The sequence below is a fragment of the Physeter macrocephalus genome, chromosome 1 (assembly GCF_002837175.3).
Source record: "Physeter macrocephalus isolate SW-GA chromosome 1, ASM283717v5, whole genome shotgun sequence".
In the NCBI taxonomy this organism is placed as follows: Eukaryota; Metazoa; Chordata; class Mammalia; order Artiodactyla; family Physeteridae; genus Physeter; species Physeter macrocephalus.
In genome coordinates this window covers 88,968,201-88,990,129 of record NC_041214.2, presented here as the reverse complement: position 1 = coordinate 88,990,129, position 21,929 = coordinate 88,968,201, and the positions used below count along the sequence as shown (strand labels likewise).

Below are 21,929 nucleotides of genomic sequence, written 5' to 3'. Positions count from 1 at the left end.
ATCCTTTGCTGTGCAAAAGCTTTTAAGTTTCATTAGGTCCCATTTGTTTATTTTTGTTTTTATTTCCATTTCTCTAGGAGGTGGGTCAAAAAAGGATCTTGCTGTGATTTATGTCACAGAGTGTTCTCTCTCTGTTTTCCTCTAAGGGTTTGATAGTGTCTGGCCTTACATTTAGGTCTTTAACCCATTTTGAGTTTATTTTTGTGTATGGTGTTAGGGAGTGTTCTAATTTCATACTTTTACATGTACCTAAAAATATGGAACGCTTCATGAATTTGCGTGTCATCCTTGCACAGGGGCCACGCTAATCTTCTCTGTATTGTTCCAATTTTAGTATATGTGCTGCCGAAGCAAGGACTATCCATTCTATTGTTGATGGACATTCAGTTTGGGGCTATTATGAATAATGTTGCTATGAATAATTTGGACATATCTTTTGGTACAGATGTGTACATATTTCAGAAAGCAAAATTGCTAGTCATAGGATATACAAGGGTTCACCATTAGCAGATATGTAAACAGTTTTCCATGCTAATTAACAATCCCACCAGCAGTGCATCTCTGGTTTGAGTTTAAATCTCACTGTGAGTCTATCTATCAGTTATGTTAAAAATAGTTATTTTGGGAGTGAAATGTCTGTTTCCACTTCTAGGTAACTTCTTTGGGGGTCAGGCAGAAATTTGCCACATTAACTAAAAACCATGAGACTAAATAGTATTTTTTTTTAAATTACTGATTCATTTCTTTAACAACACAGAAAACAGCTTTTACCCACAGAAAAGTCTGAAAAAGAGCACACTACAGAGGGAAGGGACATTCCCTGAAGCCCTGAAAGAGTAATTTTTTTGTTCAAAAACTATAACCTCGGGCTTCCCTGGTGGCGCAGTGGTTGCGCGTCCGCCTGCCGATGCAGGGGAACCGGGTTCGCGCCCCGGTCTGGGAGGATCCCGCATGCCGCGGAGCGGCTGGGCCCGTGGGCCATGGCCGCTGAGCCTGCGCGTCCGGAGCCTGTGCTCCGCAATGGGAGAGGCCACAGCAGTGAGAGGCCCGCACACGGCCAAAAAACAAAACAAAAAACTATAACCTGCTTTTAGGTGGTACTGAGAAACTTTCTGACCAAAATGAATTCAAACAAGATTAAGATTCTCTTCCTTTAATATCAGTGAGATCACAGACAAACGCAGAGTTTAAAACTTTTGCCTTGTTGACACCTCAGGGTAGAAGTTTATTTATTTGTTTGTTTGTTTGTCTGGCCTCACCACGCGGCTTGCGGGATCTTAGTTCCCTGACCCACGGTTGAACCAGAGCCCCGGCAGTGACAGCACAGGGTCCTAACCACTGGCCTGCCACGGAATTCCCAGGGTAGAAGTTTAAAAGCATGTAACATATAATGTCATTGTATAAACACCATCCCCCACCCCCCACAATGCCCCTTTTAGCACTGCCACCTACCTTTATTTGTTTCTGCCCTGACAGCTCCTCTGAAAAGGAAGCTTTCAGGGCGCTGGGCCTGGTTTCTCTGAATAGCAGCAGGAAAAGAATATGCAGGGGAATGATGAACTGAATCAGCATGGAAAAGCAAAATAAGATTAAAGAAGATGGAAAAAAATTAAATATAATAACAGACACATAACAAAAGTTCAATAAATGGCAAATGAAGAAAAAAGTTAAATATTGCAATGATATAAAATGATAATTTTGTTTATTAATAGAAAATCTGGTATAGAAAAGTAACCTCCAGGACTTCCCTCACGAACCAGAGGTTAAGACTCCATGCTCCCAATGCAGGGGGCCCAGGTTCGATCCCTGGTCAGGGAACTAGATCCCGCATGCCACAACTAAAAGATCCTGCATACCGCAACTAAAAATCCCACATGCCGCAACTCAGACCCGGAGCAGCCAAATAAATAAATACTTAAAAAAAGAAGAAAAGAAAAGTAACCCTGAAAGTGGGAGAGCTGCTTGTATGTATTTTTATTTTTATTTTTTGGGGGGCCGGGCCGCACAGCTTGTGGGATCTTAGTTTCCCAACGAGGGATTGAACCTAGGCCATGGCAGTAAAAGCCTGGAATCCTAACCACTACACTACCAGGGAAATCCTTGTTTGTATGTATTTTTAATTGTCATGTTACTTTTGGTCTATCAATAAAGGTAAAATGAATGTTAATATATTAAATATAGTCTCTTGCAAACCTACAGCCCTGCTAGCTCTTGCTCATTTTTTCATATCAAATGGCTGAGTGGTTGAACGACTAGTTGAATTAAAAAGTGAAAAATGTGCAGAGTTCCCAATTTTGTGCCTGATATCTCATTTCAGAAAAGGAAGCCACAGCCATCTAAGGAGTAATTTATCAGGAAAATCCTGGTAAAGAATTATAATTGGGATGTGGTTAATTGCACTTTTGTGACTATTACCTGTTTCTGTTGTAGGTGAACTTGATATAGCATTAGATCTGTGATCATTCTGTGGAGAAACATAGATACATCAATAATTATTATTCAAGAAGAGGTACTTTCCACATTTATGGAAAGTACCTCTTTCCACATTTGGGATTATATCAATAAAAGAAAAAAAACATGCAACTCTCCTCCAAAATTAAGTCTAGAAATGAGAATTTGGTATAATAATTCTGAATATTTTTTAAGGCCAAACTATTTTTAAAATTAATTTTTATTGGAGTACAGTTGCTTTACAATGTTGTGTTAGTTTCTACTGTAGAGCAAAGTAAATCAACTATATGTATACATATATCCCCCCTTTTTTGGATTTCCTTCCCATTTAGGTCACCACAGAGCATTGAGTAGAGTTCCCTGTGCTATATAGTAGGTTCTCATTAGTTATCTATTTTTTATATACATAGTATCAATAGTGTATATATGTCAATCCCAATCTCCCAATTCATCCTACCACCCCGCCAAGGCCAAACTTTATTTAGTTCTAGAGAATACAAGATTTATGTAATGCATTCTCTAAAGAAAGTCCTATTATATAACAGGCCTTTCCTATGACTGTGAAAAATGAAATCATCCTAAGGCAGAAAATTTTATTGGGAAATGTATAGAAGAGAATAAAATTTTATTTTATAATAGTATTTTTCTGGCATACTTTCTAAAGTATTCCTACCCCCCTCCTTGAGTAATGTTTTAAGAAAGAGTGCTGAAGGTTTCTTCATTTCAGTTAGGAAATGAGGTATTTAAAGATGATAGTTGTATTTCGAGACTAGTATTTGAATCCAAGATGTTTTTAATTTATTGACCAAAGGAACTGTAAAGAAGGAGGAAGAACTAGCTCAACTGGTACAGAGTGTACCTAAAAAAAGGGAATGGAGTTAAGCTAATTTAAAAGGAAGCGTTGGTTAGCTGGGTTAAAAATATTGAAGACTTGGCAGAGTAGTAGAATCAAGAAAAGCTAGAATAACAACAGGTTTTCAGGCCTTGATAGCTAGTTATATTCAATAATCATTGAGTTGTACTCAGTAATTTATGATAACTGAGACACATTTTTGAACAGAATGACTTTAAAACACACACACAAATATACACACACATACACACTCCCATGCTTTTTTCTCCCTTTTGGTTTTCAATATTTTCAGAAATCTTTTATCTGAAGTTGGACTTGGGTCAGGTGAGATTAATGATGACAGGAAATTTTAAATGTTATAAATAAATAAACAGAAGCCATGCTGTTGAGAAAATTCTTGGACTGATCTGAAAGACAATTCTGTGGTAATGATTCCTTTGTTTGATACTCTTAGGCCAAGAATTAAGACTTAAAAAGTAAGCTGCGCTTTTGAGTGAAGCAATGTATTACATCTTCACTAGTGAAAAAGACAACATGCTCATCAAGTTTAAAGATGCCAATAAACTAAGTTTAGGATGCTGAGAAGAAGTGAAAATTTAAATAACAAATTTAATTTAAAATAAAAGCAACAGGCACTAGTAAAAGGAATAAATGGGCCAATGAGGCAAAAGCTGGATATCTTTTTAAGGAAACAAAATACTATCCTTATTTTCAAGGAAGATGAGGTAGGAAGGAGAAAGCTAGGACCAATGGTACAAACAGAAAAACATAAAAAGTAGAGATTATTCCAGATACAGAGGAAAAAAATTTTTTTTTTAATTTAAAAAGGCCTATTACAGTGAGATAGACTAGAAATTTTAACATATTTAGGAATAAAACGATAGTTATTAGACAACTCTATTCGATTAGAAGGAAGATCTGAAACACATTCCACTGAATGGCAGCAAATGTTCTCTACCTCCAGAAATACCAAAAGATAACATACAGTTGGGTGTAATGAAAAACAAAGCCAGAAAAGAGAAGACTTACAAAATGGTGATTTAAAAAATATATTTTTACTGAAACTATAAATCTAACTGCTTACATTCTAGTATACTGAAATAATTAGTTCAAATCACACTGAGGCCATTGACTAGTATATCTGAGAACTTTTGGAGAACTGGAGAGCAAAAAATGGAAACTGATACAAAGTCAACTTTTAGTTCCTAGTTAAGCAACAAAAGAAATAAAATCCTGCCTAAATATAGTATATACCTGCTGCAAAGTAACTGAGATACCAAAAAATAAAGAATAAATATTTTTAAACTAATCATTTGACAGTGCAGCAGGTCTGACCGGAAGAATGTTAGACATTACACAACTTCTGGCACATTCAGATTTGGCCTTACTCAACTATAATTCTAGGGGAGGATAAGCCCCAATGCCCTAAGGTATCCACTGAGTGTAACGAATTAACTTTTCTCCTATATACCTAGAATGGTACTAGTTATACACCTTCCTTGAAAAAATTTTGAAAACAGTCCCTCAAATAATTTTCTTTGTAGTTCAAATAAGGAACCTAGCTGAGAAAGGCTAGCAAAAGGTTAATATAGAAGAGAATTTTAAAGATTTTTCAGGCGTCATCCAGGTATGTGTAGCTTCAATAATAACTAGAGAGAAGGTTTATCAGGTTTACAGATGTTATAAAGTTGGGGTCAGCATTTAGAAGGACATGACGCAAGAATTTGAAAGTATTCCGGGAAATTAGAAAATTTAAAATGTTCGAAAAGCAAAATTAAGTATTTAGGAAAACAAAAGATACAAAGTTTAGAAATTAATTATCATTTAGGGATATAACTAAAACATCTGAGAATTACAATGGATACTGAGCAAAATGAATACCAAAATGGAAAAAGCCAACCTAATGCTCAGCATAAGACATGAATAACCCTTGTTTCATGCTCAGTACCACGTGGGCTCTAATGAGGGATATATTTCTAGCTGGGAACTGTGGAGCCAAAATGGAGGGCAGAGAACTTGTGAAAGTTCATAAGGACAAACAGGCTAGGAAAGGCACATAAAAGGGCCAAAGCTTATTTACGGAGAAGACAAGGGTGGCATCATAATAGTTTTCAAATATAAAGATTCTCCACATAAGGACTGCTAAGTTGGGGCTTCCCTGGTGGCGCAGTGGTTGAGAATCCGCCTGCCGATGCAGGGGACACGGGTTCGTGCCCCGGTCCGGGAAGATCCCACATGCCGCGGAGTGGCTGGGCCCGTGAGCCATGGCCGCTGCCACTCTGGAAAGAAAAGAAGAAATAGGTGTAAACCACAGGAGGACAGATATAAGTTAGACAAGGAGAGGACCTTGTTGACAGTCAGGATTATGAATCATTTCTTAGGTATCATATGATAATAAGTATGGAATTACCATCCCTAGAGGCTTTTAAAATACCACAGGTTTTTAATTTAGACTTCCAGGCCATATGATCTCCATTGTAACTATTCCTACTCTGCTTTTAAGTGCAAAAGCAGCCATAGACAAATGGGAGTGGCTGTATGTCACTAAAACTATTTACAGAAACAGGTGGCCTAGGGACCATAGCTTGCTGACCTCTACTGTAATAGGCTTTTGGCAGTGACACTTTGGGGGACTGATACTCAAATTATTTTGCAAGCACATTAGACAACAGAGTTAACTCAATATCATATATTAACCAAAGTGACATAGTAACTCATGACAAAAAAACCCCAACCCTTTGATAAGAAAATTAGAAGTACATTTCAAACAAAAATCTCAGTATAAAGAATTAACAAAGGCTCTATGTTTCTGGCATAATAAAACTTCCAAAAAATTTCAAGTGAAATTAATGTTAAACTTAGTTTCATAAGCTTAGTTATATTTCATACAATTCTAGATTTAAGACTGTTGTTAGACCAATCCATTGGGAAATTTAAGACCTCCCCTGCAAATCCCCTCCTCAAAGTTCCTGGTAAATTACAATAACAAGATATACCTTAAGAGGCCTGAAGGCAGAAGAATGAGGCAGGGTAGCAGCACAGCCCACTTGATTCACACCTGACAGCGACTAAATTGCAAAAGAGAAAGAGAAGAAACAGAAGGCAGCATTTATGTTAGCAAAATGTCAGACAGGCAGGCAGATCTTGTCAGTAAAATTAGAAAAGGAAAGGTCACTGACAAACTTTCAAATGGTTTACTAAGATATTGATAGGGCAGAAAGAGAATAGTTGGGGGGAAAAAAACCCTATAATTTATTAAACACAGTTTTCCACCTGTTTAATTCAAATTATTTCAATACCTCATACCACATTAATCAAGAAATGAAAGGCATGATTTATTAAACATGATTTTATATAGAAATAAAACTGAGTACATCAAATTTTTTTTAGCAAAATAGCCTTAGAAACAAATGAGTCCTGTGCTGTTCCTATGACAGGGGAAACAAATCCAGTCAAAGAGCTCATTTTAACTGATCAGAATTGGCATGAATAAGAGCAACATCTTTTCAATATTAATCCAAATTAGATTTATTATAATTCAGTTTAATGGCTCTGATGTGAGAAGCCAGGACATGAGGATTTTGCATCACACCTTAAGGATGAACCAGCATTTCATTTCTGCTTCTGTAAAAGTCCAAATGACCTCTGAGAAGTTAAGTACAATTTTCCTTTTCTTTAAATCCTTTATCCTTTCACCAGCCTACATAAAACTAGTTAGATATATTACAGATATAATTAGAGACAGTAAGTGCTAGAATCTATTGTACAGAATTTTGATTACGGATAAAAGCTGCTCAAAACATGACAATTTTTTCATTTGGTGGGGAGTGGAAATCAGAGAAGACAGAACTTTCACAAAGGGTGTTGGGTAAGATTGTATCTATTAAAAATGCCAAAGGCTTAAAGATATTAAAGCCTTTATAAGTTAAATAATTAAAAAAAATTTAAACTACAATCACAAATATCTGAATCATGGGATAAATGAACAAGAACACACGTGGTGTTTAGGAAAAGGTGAGTAGGATGGTCAATATAATAAATACAACTATATTTTTAATGAGTTGATAGATAGCAATGTCTTTTTCGTGTGTGCAAAAAAAAGCATGTAACACACACTGCAACATTATCTTAAGGCAGAAGAAAGTGAGGAAAGAAATGTACCAAAGAACAAGGCTGTGACAGCAGTCTTACATTGTATATGCCTTCACCTGTTTAGATTTCCTGGGCCTCCTTATAATCAAATGGACTTGAATTACTGTCAATCTCAAATATAAAAAGGCTAAAAGCCACTATGCTGGCAAAGAAGGAAAAAAGGATGGAAGGAAGAGGAAGTGAAATGAGCCTAGATCCTTTCTAGTATCTAGAGATGGGATGCAGATACATATGGGACATATATGAAAGCAACAGAAGCCTGAAGGGCAATCCTAAGAGAATGTTCGTGTAACTGATATTAAACATTACTAACAGTTATTTCAAATCCCATATTTCAAGGTCTTTAAATCAAATCCAACATTTACTTGCTATATAATCACAACTTATCTTGAAACAATTTTTTTTGAGATTTTTTTTTCTGATTGTGATTTTATTTTTTATTTTTTATTTTGGCCGCACCACGCAGCTTGTGGGATCTCAGCTCCCCAACCAGGGATTGAACTGGGGCCACTGCAGTGAAAGTGCCGAATCCTAACCACTAGAACACCAGGGAACTCCCCTAATGAGCAATTATTAGATGTACAGAATACATGTTCACTCAGGAATTATTTATTAAGCAACTAATATATCCCAGGAATTAAGATAGGGATTGAGCATACATAGGTAAATGCAACAGAGAATATACCTGTGCCCATGAAGCTTATAGTCTAGTAGTCTATTGGGGGTGGGGGAGAGGGGGAGATACAAAACCATAAACACCCACCTAAAAGTACTATGAAGGAAAAAAAAAACAGTGGAGACAAATTTGATTTGGGGGTAGTAGGGGTGTTGCAGAAAAGCCATTTTAAGGGTGTGACATTTAAGCTGATACCAGATAGATCAGTAGAAATTAACCAAGGGGTATATGCAGGGAATGAGAGGCATTCCATGCAGAGGGAGCAGCATTTGCAAAGATCCTGAGGTGGGAAAGGGCTTGCCATATTTTCAGAGCTGAAAAAATGCTGATATAGCATGACCCCAGAGGTGAGAGATACATAGTACCCAGAGTACACAGGAGCTTATAGGCCATGTTAAGAAGTTTGGAACCTACTCTAAAGGGTTTGTAGCCTGTGGTAAGAAGTATATGGATTTTGGGACTTCCCTGGTGGTCCAGTGGTTAAGAATCTGCCTTCCAATGCAGGGGACACCAGTTCAATCCCTGGTTGGGGAACTAAGATCCCACATGTCGCGGGGCAACTAAACCTGCACACCACAGCTACTGAGCTCACGCACCTCAACGAGAGAGCCTGTGTGCTGCAAACCACAGAGCCCACACGCTCTGGAACCCGTGCGCCACAACCACAGAGCCCATGCGCCCTGGAGTCTGTGCGCCACAACTAGAGAAGAGAAAACGCTCACGCCACAGCTAGAGAGAAGCTCACGTGCTGCAACTAAGACCCGACGCAGTCAAAAAAATAAATAAATAATAAATAAATCTAAAAAAAGAAAAGTATATGGACTTTATTCTACTATATGAAGCCACTGAAAAGTAGTTTTAAGAAGATCAGAGGTATGATTTAAAAAATGACTCTTTTTGTTGGACACTATTTGGCATGCAAAAATATGAGACATGGTTCTTGTTTTTAAAGGCCGTGTAATTTAGGCCAGACATGAATACCGTTAAGTAAAATATAAATGTATGTATTTTGAAAATGGCTGAAATTACAAATTTCACGCTAAGGGGATTTTATTGTTTTTCCAAATTCCAATTTTTCCTTGACAAAAACACCTGGGCATTCAGCACTTACTATATGTGTTATTAAATTTCATCTTCAGTTTCCTAAAGTGTTTTCAATTACAGTACGGGAGGCAATATAGCACAGTGTTCATGCAGGTTCTCAAGTCACCCGGATCTAGATTTGAACCCAGCCTTGTACTTACTAGCTGTGACCTTGGAGAAGTCACATTCTGGACAAAACATTCTGTGCCTCAGTAATCATTTGTAAAATGGTGATAAGTTTAACCTTAACTCTTAAGGCTGCTGTGAGGAGTGAATGAGATAATTCTGGTAAAGTGTCTGGATCATCATAGGCTCTCAATATTTTTCTACATTAAATTGTTATTTGCTTCTCATGCCAATTAACTTTGACTAAAACTCCAGAGGCTTATTTCTTTATAAGACTGCCAGTTAAAATGTGCTTTAGCCATCTTAAAGGAAATGATGATTACAGAACACAGAAATTCTGACAATGAAAGTTTATGTAATAGAAATTTCATGCTCAAGTATGCAGTTCATGCAGTAGTATGCACAATGGCGGCAGTTACTAGCTCCTAAGACAGGAATTGCTACAGACAATAGGCTTTTGAACTGCTAGTTTTCAATACTATGGTGAAAAAAATAACATAAAACATGATGGGAAAAGCAATTATGTACATGGTTAGAATTCTCTTGCAAAGCTGATAAAAGTAAGACTCTCAATAAAGCTCTGAAGTTATACTCATTTTCAGCTGATGAAACAGGCAATAAAAGTAAACCAGTGTGTTTTAAGGTATCTTCTAAATTTGCATGTGTTCAATAAAATCAAATACAAGATTAAAAAAAAAAGTAAACCAATGTTAAAAATGATCAGTAGACAGCATTCCAAGTTAACGTTTCCCTGAGTTTAAAATATAAAATGGGTATGGAGGGATAATCTTGAGATCTAAAAGTTTGGGATTTGCAGTAGGTTAAAATAGATAATAAAATAGGATGCCAAATATACAGTTGTATAATTAGCATCATGAAGTAAGGGAACCATTCATCATACAGGTGACTTATAAGACAAAACAGTGATTAATAAAGTTCACCTGGAATTAGAAACAACATTTAAAAAACAAATATATTATTCCCTCTCCTCCAAACACACATACAAAGCCAATATGGTTCTCAATGCAAATGTTTTACTTTCGGAAACACTAACAAAGATATTTGAATCATATCTGCAGAAGACTTGGCACACTGGGTAAATCATTAAAAGTAATGTAGGGAGACAGTTCTAGCTATTTGTAAAGCATTTAGTAATGATGCTCATCATGTTTTATGGTATTTAGATCAATTCAGAATGAGAAGTACAATAGCTATTCCCCAAATCTCTAGACACAGCAATGTAAAACTCCATTTTGTGCAAGGTTCTTACCACTAACAAGGCACTATCATCAGTGTGCTGAGACCTTCTGGATGGGAAGGGACACTGGAGAGGTGGAGAAAAATGAAGCAATGTCAAAAACAAGCTATGCACACACATGACGAGTTTCACAAATACACAAGCAAAGAGACATATTAACACATACTTGTGAAGATGCTGACATACAGGACCACATTCACAATCATTCAGAATTCATGCATTAAAATAGCTAATAAGTTGTTTCTGAGTAACGATTTTCTCCCAAAGAACTTAAACAACTGCAAATATGATCTTATTGCATAAAAACTTTCTAAAGCAAGGAGGGGAATAGGAATTATTCTCTGTTCTGAGAAGAGAAAGCTGAAGATGTAGCAGTAACATAAATAATTTATGGTCATTTAGTGAGCTAGCGACAAATTCAAAACAATAAACACAAGAGTCATGATTTCTAGTCTAGGCATCTCTTCATTACCTTTCTCAGACAAAACAAGGGTACAACTGGAAATTTTAAAACTATACATGCTATTTTCCTGAGGAGCTTTAGTTTTCAGATAATGAATTACTCCAGAATGACCAGTAAGAAGGAAATGTTGGGTAAAAAAGGAAGAGTGTATTATTAACTTATCAAATTTTGATTGTCAAAGGTTTGTACAGAGTTATTACCATGTGAAGAAAAGACAACTGAAAGTGCTTGAGTGAATCTTTCAGGTACTATACCAATGCATAAGCTCTCAAATAAATAACCAAAAATAGTTATTATATGTCCAATAAGATTTAAAAAAACTTTATAATGGATAATTTAAAACATTTCAAACAATACATTTTACCATTCCAGAAACACTTGTGCTTTGAAAAAAACTGTGCTGAAGATTGATGCTTGTAAAGTCCCATGTGTTAGGTTTTCAGATAACTTATTTTACAAAAAGCAAAGTCAACACTCATGTGAAATAATGCCTTTATGCATTTTTTTAAGGAAGTAATGATAATAAATTGAAAAAATAAGAAGGCAAAGATAAAGGAAAATAGCTAATGAAAAAGCCAAGTACAATAAAATATTCACTTAGTAATAAGCTTCATTTTAACAGGTCAAAATAGGTGCACAGATTTTTAAAAAAATAATGAATCATAAATTTTATTTCAAAATGTAAATGTCATTAAATGTGCACACATGTTAAAACAATAAACTTTACAATCTAGTTTATTTTTTTCTTTTTGCATAGGACATCATTACAATACAGAATCTAGGTGCATAGATTTTTAAAAGGTTAATAAACAATCTTACATGTTACTTTGTAACAAAAATGTACTACTTAATATTATAAAACTAATGTGTACAAAGTATAATCAATAATATACACACTTAGGAAATGAACACTGAAGCTGAAATACTATGTAGAGTTTTTTGTTTAATACCAACACCATTCACGTGTGCCAGATACAGCTCTCAGGACCATCTCTCATTACACAGTAGCTCTGAAAATGGATGAGGAAGATGATAACTCTGCTGGGGATGGGAGGAGGGAAATAATCTCCAGACGGATGTGTATAGATTTAAAAAACCCCGATCTATAGATTCTGATAAACTTCCTGGCCTGTGTCTTTTTCTCCCTAGTAAGGAGAATTTTGTGAGGGGAAAAAAGAAAATGGCAATATTTTGATCACTGAAAACAAATGATAATCACATGCAAAACATTTCATTTTCATTGCAATAATAAAAAGTTCCAAAGAAAGGTGATTATATAAACTTACCTCACCGTCTAAGGGGGGGTGTTGTTTTTGTGGACTTTGTGATGCTTTTTGCTATATAACCCCACACCCCCCAAAAAAGGGAAGCTGGTCAGAATCTAGAACACTGGGAATGAAAAATGCTATTTACTAAAATGATCACTCATATTAATCTCTGTATCTCTGGTGTATGGTATTTTTCTAGATTTACTGGTTAGAAGACGCTGCCCTTTCCCTTAAATAGCTTACAATTTAAATGAGGAAAAGCAATAAGCTGACAAACAGTATTTTCCTGTGTCTATAAGCATCTATAAAGAGAAATTTTTTAAAACTATGTTTTTTATATGTACACATTCACAGAGTAGTAATCTCTCACTAAATTCTCTCAATGAAATCATCCTCTTTTTTTTTTTTTTTTTTTGCGTTACGCGGGCCTCTCACTGTTGTGGCCTCTCCCGTTGCGGAGCACAGGCTCCGGACGTGCAGGCTCAGCAGCCATGGCTCACGGGCCCAGCCGCTCCGCGGCACGTGGGATCTTCCCGGACTGGGCACGAACCCGTGTCCCCTGCATCGGCAGGCGGACTCTCAACCACTGCGCCACCAGGGAAGCTCATCATCCTCTCTTTCTTTAATGGCTTCAAATATCACTCTAATGCTAACAGCTTTAGCTCTCTCCTGTCAGCCAAATTTCAGGCTTGCATTTTCAAATGCCTGTGGAAACTCTCTACTTAGAAACCCCACTGTCATCTCCTGTTCAACATAACCAAAAAAACCCCTCAATTTCCCATACTAACTGGGTACTTCCCCCCAATTTGCTAATTTCTGTTATTATGTCAATTAATAATATCGCAGAATCTGTATAGTGAGTGTTTTACAATGTGTTCTTATACACAGTATCTCAAGTGATTCTTCTTATTCTGTGAGATAAACAAACATCATAATCATATTTTTTTAAAGATGAGAAAATTGAGGATAGAGAGGTTATATATGTGCAAGGTTACAAAGTTAGTAAGTAGCATAATTGAGATCTGCACCTATGCCTTCTGACCCCAAATCCGACATTCTTTCCACAAAGCTAACTCCCATTAAAACCATTCTTTTAGCCTCAAACCATTGCTTTGGAACCTTTTTTTTTCACTCATTTTCAGTGATTTAGTCAACATTCACTAGACATCTATGTATAAGACATAATGATGCTTCTCTTGAAATCTCTCTTATAGTTAATTTATAAAACCCTTTGTGGTAGTAGGGGGTGCAGCATACACCATACTAGTAAAAGTACTAGGTGCAGCCATAATTCTGAAATAGTTAATACTTGATAGTTAAACATTAAACATATGAGGAAAATAAAGGCACAGAATGGCTCAGTAACTTTCCAAAAGTCAAGCACATGCTAAGTAGCAAAGCTGGATTCAAATTCAGATATTTCCGATTCTAAGCCCTTACCACAGGACAACACTGCCTTTCCTTAGGAAACTTAGAAATCATCTAGTCTTATGCCTTCATTTTGTACCCTAATCTAATTATTGCAATTACTCTCTATTTCATTTTCCTTCTTTCCTCATCTCTTTCTATCATATTCTAACATGAGTAGATTAGTTTTTCAGAAGTACCTTCCCTGTCTTGTTTTTCTCCTGCTTAAGAACTAAATTGTTCTTTTCTGCCTAATTGTTCAAGATCAAACTCTAATTTGACATTTAATCAAGGCTATCTACAATGTAATTATCTCTTACTAGTTATATGACTTCTACAGAAGGCAAGCTAAATGAGTTAAGTTATGTAAAATGCATAGAACAACACTTAGGACATAGTATGTGTTAGCCATTATCATATACTGAGAGTCATTATAGCATTCTGGTGATAGACCAGGGTTTGGAGCCAGCCTGTCAGCCTGTCCTTTTTTTTTTTTTTTTTTTTTCTTTCCAGTTTTATTGAGATGTAATTGACATACAGCACTGTATAAGTTTAAGGTGTAATAGCATAATGATCTAACTTACATACATGATGAAATGACTACCACAATAAGTTTAGTGAACATTCACCATCTCATAAAGATAACAAAAGAAAAAGAAAAAAAATGATGAAATGATGAGAATTCTTAGGATTTACTCTCTCAACAACTTTCACATTTAACATATATTTTGTACATTGCATCCCTAATTCTTATTTATCTTATAACTGGAAGTTTGTACCTTTTGGCCACCTTCAGCCAATTCTCCCTCCCCCATGCCCTGTCTCTGGTAACCACAATTCTGACCTCTTTTTCTATTAGCTTGTCTGTTTGTTTGTTTTTGAAGTATAACTGACCTACAACACTATGTTAGTTCCTGGTGCAAAAGATAGAGATTTGATATTTCTATATATTACAAAGTGATCACCATGATAAGTCTAGTTACCATCTAGACTTTTTTTTTTAAAGAAACTGTTTATTTTCCATCAGCTTTATTTCCATTTTCTGTTCAGCCTGTCTTGATTAGAATCTTTGCTCTGCCACTTACTAGCTGAGTATTTAACCTCAGGAAAATTGTTATCCTCCCTGAGCATCAGAGATCATCATCACAGGCTTGATACATTTGAAAAAATATAAGAGAATTTATCATGTGTATGGTACTTAAAGAAGATATACTTTGGTTAGAGTTATGAAACAAGAGAGAAAGCATTTAGAGGATGAGTGATTCATTTGTTCAATCATTCATTTAAAAAATATTTACTGAGCTTTACTAGGGGCTAAGACCTGCTTAAATCTGGGGATATAGCAGTGAATAAACATGACAGACATGGTCCCTGTCTTCATGGAGTTTACAGATAAATGGGAGAGACAGATATGTTATATATATGTGTGTGTGTATATTTTTTTGGCCACACCATGTGGCTTGTGGGATTTTAGTTCCCCGACCAGGGATCAAACCCAGGCCCTTCGCAGTGAGAACGTGGAGTCCTAACCACTGGACCACCAGGTAATTCCTGGGAGAGACAGATATTAAACAAGCAAAAATATAAATAATTATTTAACTATAAAGAAAAAATTCCAAGGTGATTTCAGAACAAAAAGACATAAGTAACACAGGCAAAAAATCAAACCAGGTTTAGAGGCCACTATAGAGGGCTGATTAAAAAAAGAAGTATTAACAGGGGTTGTTAATTGAGTAGACGTGGAGAAAACAAAGTAAAGAATCAAAGATGACTAAAGTATTAAACCTGTGAGCGTTGCAAATTTTTGGTGTTCCCTAGAGGTAAGGAAGTCAGTGATAGGTTCAGATAACAATAGTTTATATTTGCATGGCACTTTACAGTTTACATATAGCATTTTCACTTTCTTGATGCACTAGAGATTTAGGAAATGGCAGCTGGACAGTAAAGTGATAGGTCTAACGATAGACAGGTAGTTAAGAGTAGAGACTATCACTGTCCTAAAAGCAAAATCAATCACTCCTGATTGTCCTCAAGCCTATCTACATATGAGGACAATTAATCTAATCACAAGCAGGAGACACTTATACTATTTACTCGAGAATTCTTATAATTAAGATATCAACACTTTTTTTTTTATTAAGACAATAAAACCTGACATCCTCAGAAAAACAAATAAGCACTTACTTCTAAGAAACTTTAGGAATATCATTCAATGAATCCAAAGGACTCACCTTGACAAAGTCCAGGACAGCATCTCTTTGAATCTGCTTGGTCCTTATTTTCTCCTCCTCATACTGTAGGGCAGCAAGTTGTGCCTCTCTCCGAGTACGTTCTATTAATTGTTCTCTTCTCCGATGAAGTTCCAAGTCTGCATGTGAAAACTAGAAGAAAAGTATCATTTTGCATATGCAAGTAGCGATAAAGATCAACTTACCAATATTCTTTATCAATTTGGGAAACTACTGCTGACCCAAGCAACTTTTACTTTGCAGTCACCTAGCATTTCTTCAGATGTGTTTATTGCTAATCTTTTCCCATCTTTGCACTGTGTTCTTACATGTATTATAAAGACTCACTTTCTGTCTGGTGTCTAAAAACACCGTTACCAGCATAAGGTGCACATATTATATTAACTGTAGATTGAAGAGACAGGTAATGAAATTTATAGATATTTGGCAATTAACTGTAATTTAAGTATTATAAAAGAAGACAACCATCTTAATTTTAAAAAACCCCACAAACTAAAACTGAAAAAAATGTTTTTACCTGATTATGACTTGGTGATAGTGATAAGAGAGAAGATGGCTCAGCTGGAACCCTGACCCAAAAAAGAAAAAAAGGAAAGAAAAAACTCTTTGATAAGACAGACAGATAGATAAAAGACAAGTGGAATTTTATTGTTAATGCAGCTTTCTATTAATCAGCAGGCAAACTGTCTGGTCAGCACTGAAAGACCAATTGCATTTTGTAAACTTGAGCCCAAGTCACTAAATTAAGCTACAGGATCACCTGATGTCTCCAACTCACATTTCACGTGATGATATCACTGATGAAGCTACAGATAGCTAACAACTGTCTATCTCAGCCAGTGCTGACAATACGGTTATTTGAGATCACTTCTCAAACAATATCGTTTCTTTACAGCACACAGTACTACAATCTTCTTTACTACCATGACTGAAACAAGATACATGTAAATGGAGATGGTTTATACACAAAGCCATTTTATCAGCAGAAATCTGGAATACTACAGAACCTGTAACTGTACGTTTAAAGCACTCCTACTCCCATTTTAATTGAAGAAGCAATTTTAACAACAAAAGTAAAGATTTTGCTGATTTTTATCTTTTAGAAAAACATGAAACCTGATTTGATGCTTAAAAAAGAACAGTAAAACTTGCTTCTCAGTTTTATCAGTGCTAACTCTTATACTTTGATATATATTCCCTGTTGTAATTCCTGAATTTTTAAAATACAATATGTAAGAAACCAAAAACTTAAGCTATTCTACTATACTCTTTCATGCCACATTTTTTTTCTTATATTTGTTCCAAATCTTTGAAGTTTTCACAAAATTCTTTTTTAAAAAAAATTTCTAGCCATTAAAAAGCTTTTGACTGAATAAGTTATGTTTATAATTTTTAAAAGGAACAGAATAAATAACTACCAAATAAATTACTTAATAACTTCCTATACAAGGTTTAAAATAATGTTAAAGCTAGGGAAAAACTTCCTTAACTTTCTACTAATCCTTGTCAACCTTTATCCTAGCACTCCTAACCAGTGCATCCTCAGTCACAAGTCTGACAAGATAAGAGGAGGAGAGTGGGTTGGTAGGGTAAGACTTTTAACTGGGATATAACCAATAATGAGAGATGAGTGACTCCAGTACTATACACTAGTCTGGGAGAAGAATAACTGGCATTAACTGCAAATTTGTCCCGAACTACTAATTTCACTGTTAACATTTCCTATAGCTTTTATTGGCCATCTGCAGATAAACTACACCAAAAAACCCAGAAAGGACCATGTAAACCCATCTCAAGTGGGTTTATGTGCCCTGATTTGAACACTATGTTTTAATAATGCTTTTCAAGCAAAACCTTTTAATATATACCTTCTTTCTACTCCCATTTCTTTACTCTCTTTTTATACCAAAACCTCTTTAAAAAGCTGGTTAAATCCATTGTTTCTACTTCATTTCATCCCATTTTATTCTGAACCCACACCAATCTGGATTTGTCCTCACAACTTCACTGAAAACTGCTCTCTTCAAGTCTGAGGCTTTACATGTCCAAATCCAATAGTTATTTCTCAGCCCTCACCTTACTGAACCTACCAGCAGTATGTGTGACACTGCTTATCTCTCTCCACATGTCTTGAGATGCTCTCTTCACTTAGCCTCTGGGACACCACCCTCTCCTATCCCCATGACCTTTCCTGCTTAAGTCTCTTTTGCTGGTTGTTTAAGCCCTAATTCTCTCCCCTCTACTCCAAACTTATGTATCTACCTGCTTACTTGATAACTCCACTTGAATGTCTAGCAGGCACCTCAAGTACAGCATAACCACAACTTAATTCTCATCTCACAGTCCAAACCTGTTCTGCCTTGATAACACTCTTCAGTGTTCCTTGAACATACCAAGCATGTTCCTCTGTCAGGGCCTCTGCCTAGACTGTTCCTCCCCTAGATAGCCAGAGTGCTTGATCCCTCTATTTTTTAGGTTTCTATCAAAATATTATTACCTCATAAAATTGCTCTCATTCTCCCCCCCCGCCACTCTGACTCTACTCTTTTACCCTGCTTTATCTTTCTTTATAGCACTTAGCAGTTCCTGACAAATACTTGTTACATATATTAGTCTACATCCATTAAAAGATTAGCTTTATGACATCAGGGACCTAGAACACAGCCAGACAGCTACAGTGCTCAAGAAATATTGTTTAAATGAATGGCAGTGGCATCTTCCCCTCAACAAGTATGGGATACTGAAACAAAAATACAGGTAACTATATGCCTTTTTAAATCTTGAACTTATTTGGGCAGAGTAAACTGGCAGACTCTGAACTGCCCTTCCACTTGTCTTTGTTCATAAAACCACATTTAATATGAGTAGCTTTTCTAGTTTTGTCTACCTAACATGAAACTAAAAATTTCCAGGTATTACTTAACTGTTCTTTAATTCTATACTGCTTCTAATAGAAATTAATGAACTTCCCAGGACCTAGCCTGACATTAGCATCTCCTGAACTAAAATGCCAATCAAATTATAAGTGAGCCCTTAAAATTTTTTTTTGATATATAAAATGAATGATAATTTTGTTAGTTTTAACTTCAAATGTATTTAACCCATCTTAGCAAATAACTATAAAACACTTACCAATTTATCATCATACTTTTAATGTATTCCCCCTACCTTTACTCTCCCCCAGGCAAGTAGTATCTGTGTTTGTGTGTGGGAGGGGTAGGTAGGAAGAAATGTACATGCTGGGTGATGGGAAGGGAGGAGAATTAGGAGAAAAAAAGAGGTAAGCAACTTTTCAGCAATGACTAACGACAAAGTAGCAATATGTAAACTGACTCAATTCCTCTCAGTCTTTGTAACTGGAGGACTGATCAACTTTTTTGGTTAACATATTACTCAGGTTACAGACAAGTCTTGTGAGCCTGAGAGCTGCCAGTCATTCGGAGGTGATTTTGTTTTTCTAGGTTCTAATTCATGATTCCATTTGAATGTAAGCTCTAGGAGGACAGGAACTTTCAAAGTTCACAGCTATTTCCCAATACCTAAAAAAGTACTTAGCACAAAGAAGATATTTAGCACATATCTAACTAAAACAAATGAAGTATATATTGATCTTAGAGCTTAACTGATTATTGGGATAAAGTATGGAGTTCTTATCCAAAGACTGTATTAAGGTCTAATGCTTTGAGACACCCAATTAAAAGTAATCATTGATTCAGTTTCTAGCACTGTGGCAGATTAGATACTCCGAATGACTCTTCCAATGGAAACACAAAAACTGTTCAATAAAGTAATCTTTTAAAATGCGTTGCTAAAGTGCCATAAAAATAAAGAATCCACAGATTCTAAAAAGAAGTAAAAACAGGAACTATGGATTAAGGTTTGGTAGGCAGACTTTTGGCCCCCATGATCTCCACTGTGGTGTTACTCAAATAAATATGTTACACATCAGAAAGGACTCTGCAGATGAAATTAAGGTTACTAATTGGTTGACATTATCCAGGTGGGCCTAATATAATCATAAAAAGTCCTTAAAAGCAGAAGAGGAGGCAAGAGAGTTTGTGAGATATGGCAAAAAGGGAAATCAGAGATTCAAAATGTGAGAAGGATTTAGCTTGTCACTGCTGTCTTGAGATGGAGGAAGCCAAGAACCAAGAAATGTAGGTGGACTCTAGAAGCTAAAATGACTCCCAGCTAATAGCCAACAAGGTAATGGAGACCTCAGTCAATAACTGCATGGAACTGAATTCTGCCAGCAACCTATATGAGCTGGGAAGTAGATTCTCCTCCAGGATCCTCCAGATAAGAATCCAGGCCATCCAACACCTTGACGTTGGCCTTGTGAGGCCATAAGCAGAGAAACAAGAGAGGCCTGCCCCGACTTCTATCTCTCACAACTGTAATATAATAAATAGGTATGTTTTAAGCTACTAAACTTGTGGTAATTTGTTACATAAGCACTAGAAAACTAATATATAAGGCAACTGAGCAAAAAGCTGGCTTTCAGTCAATAAATTTAAGAAAATTGAAATTGTATCAAGTATCTCATCCGACCACAACGCTATGAGACTAGATAGCAATTACAGGAAAAAACTGTAAAAAATACAAACACGTGGAGGCTAAACAATACGCTACTAAATAACCAAGAGATCGCTGAAGAAATCAAAGAGGAAATCAAAAAACACCTAGAAACAAATGACAGTGACAGCACGACAACCCAAAACCTATGGGATGCAGCAAAAGCAGTTCTAAGAGGGAAGATAATAGCAATAAAATCCTACCTCAAGAAACAAGAAACATCTCAAATAAACAAACTAACCTTACACCTAAAGCAATTAGAGAAAGAAGAATGAAAAAACCCCAAAGTTAGAGGAAGGAAAGAAATCATAAAGATCAGATCAGAAATAAATGAAAAAGAAATGAAGGAAGCAATAGCAAAGATCAATAAAACTAAAAGCTGGTTCTTTGAGAGGATAAACAAAATTGATAAACCATTAGCCAGACTCATCAAGAGTCTGGCAATCAGAGAAGAAAAAGAAATAAAAGTAAAAGTAATCCAAATCGGAAAAGAAAAAGTAAAACTGTCACTTTTGCAGATGACATGATGCAATACATAGAGAATCCTAAAGATGCTACCAGAAAACTACTAGAGCTAATCAATGAACTTGGTACAGTAGCAGGATACAAAAATTAATGCACAGAAATCTCTTGCATTCCTATATACTAACAATGAAAAATCTGAAAGAGAAACTAAGGAAACAAACCATTTACCATTGCAACAAAAATAATAAAATACCTAGGAATAAACCTACCTAACGAGACAAAAGACCTGTATGCAGAAAACTATAAGACACTGATGAAAGAAATCAAAGACAATACAAACAGATGGAGAGATATACCATGTTATTGGATTGGAAGAATCAACACTGTGAAAATGACTATACTACCCAAGGCAATCTACAGATTCAATGCAATCCCTATCAAACTACCAATGGCATTTTTCACAGAACTAGAACAGAAAATTTTACAATTTGTATGGAAACACAAAAGACCCTGAATAGCCAAAGCAATCTTTTTTTTTTTAAATTTTTTTTTTTAACATCTTTATCAAAGCAATCTTAAGAAAGAAAAACAGAGCTGGAGGAATCAGGCTCCCTGACTTCAGACTATACTACAAAGCTACAGTAATTAAGACAGTATGGTAACCGGCACAAAAACAGAAATATAGATCAATGGAACAGGAAAGAAGGCCCAGAGATAAATCCACACACATATGGTCACCTTATCTTTGACAAAGGAGGAAAGAATATACAATGGAGAAAAGACAGCCTCTTCAATAAGTGGTGCTGGGAAAACTGGACAGCTACATGTAAAAGAATGAAATTAGAACACTTCCTAACACCATACACAAAAATAAACTCAAAATGGATTAAAGACCTAAATGTA

At 35.8% G+C, this 21,929-nt stretch overlaps 1 protein-coding gene and 1 non-coding gene across 14 annotated transcripts in view; both read right to left on the bottom strand.

Moving 5' to 3' along the window:
- The window catches only part of LRCH3 (leucine rich repeats and calponin homology domain containing 3), a 126,925-nt gene that overhangs the window by 17,641 nt on the left and 87,355 nt on the right, over nucleotides 1-21,929 (bottom strand). For 6 of the 13 annotated variants that reach the window (XM_024124396.3, XM_024124392.3, XM_024124389.3 and 3 more), the window contains exons 11-16: nucleotides 16,504-16,555; nucleotides 15,969-16,118; nucleotides 10,612-10,665; nucleotides 6,301-6,372; nucleotides 2,416-2,464; nucleotides 1,453-1,560 (exon numbers count right to left, since the gene is read on the bottom strand). In XM_024124396.3, the coding sequence (XP_023980164.1) occupies nucleotides 1,453-1,560; nucleotides 2,416-2,464; nucleotides 6,301-6,372; nucleotides 10,612-10,665; nucleotides 15,969-16,118; nucleotides 16,504-16,555 (485 nt within the window). Of the gene's footprint in view, nucleotides 1-1,452; nucleotides 1,561-2,415; nucleotides 2,465-6,300; nucleotides 6,373-10,611; nucleotides 10,666-12,348; nucleotides 12,400-15,968; nucleotides 16,119-16,503; nucleotides 16,556-21,929 lie in introns of all 13 variants that reach the window. The other 7 variants (XM_024124398.3, XM_024124397.3, XM_024124395.3 and 4 more) reach the window with 5 other exon arrangements.
- LOC112065052 (U6 spliceosomal RNA) lies at nucleotides 252-358 on the bottom strand. Its single transcript, XR_002891809.1, has one exon. It is a non-coding gene; the product is annotated as a U6 spliceosomal RNA (small nuclear RNA).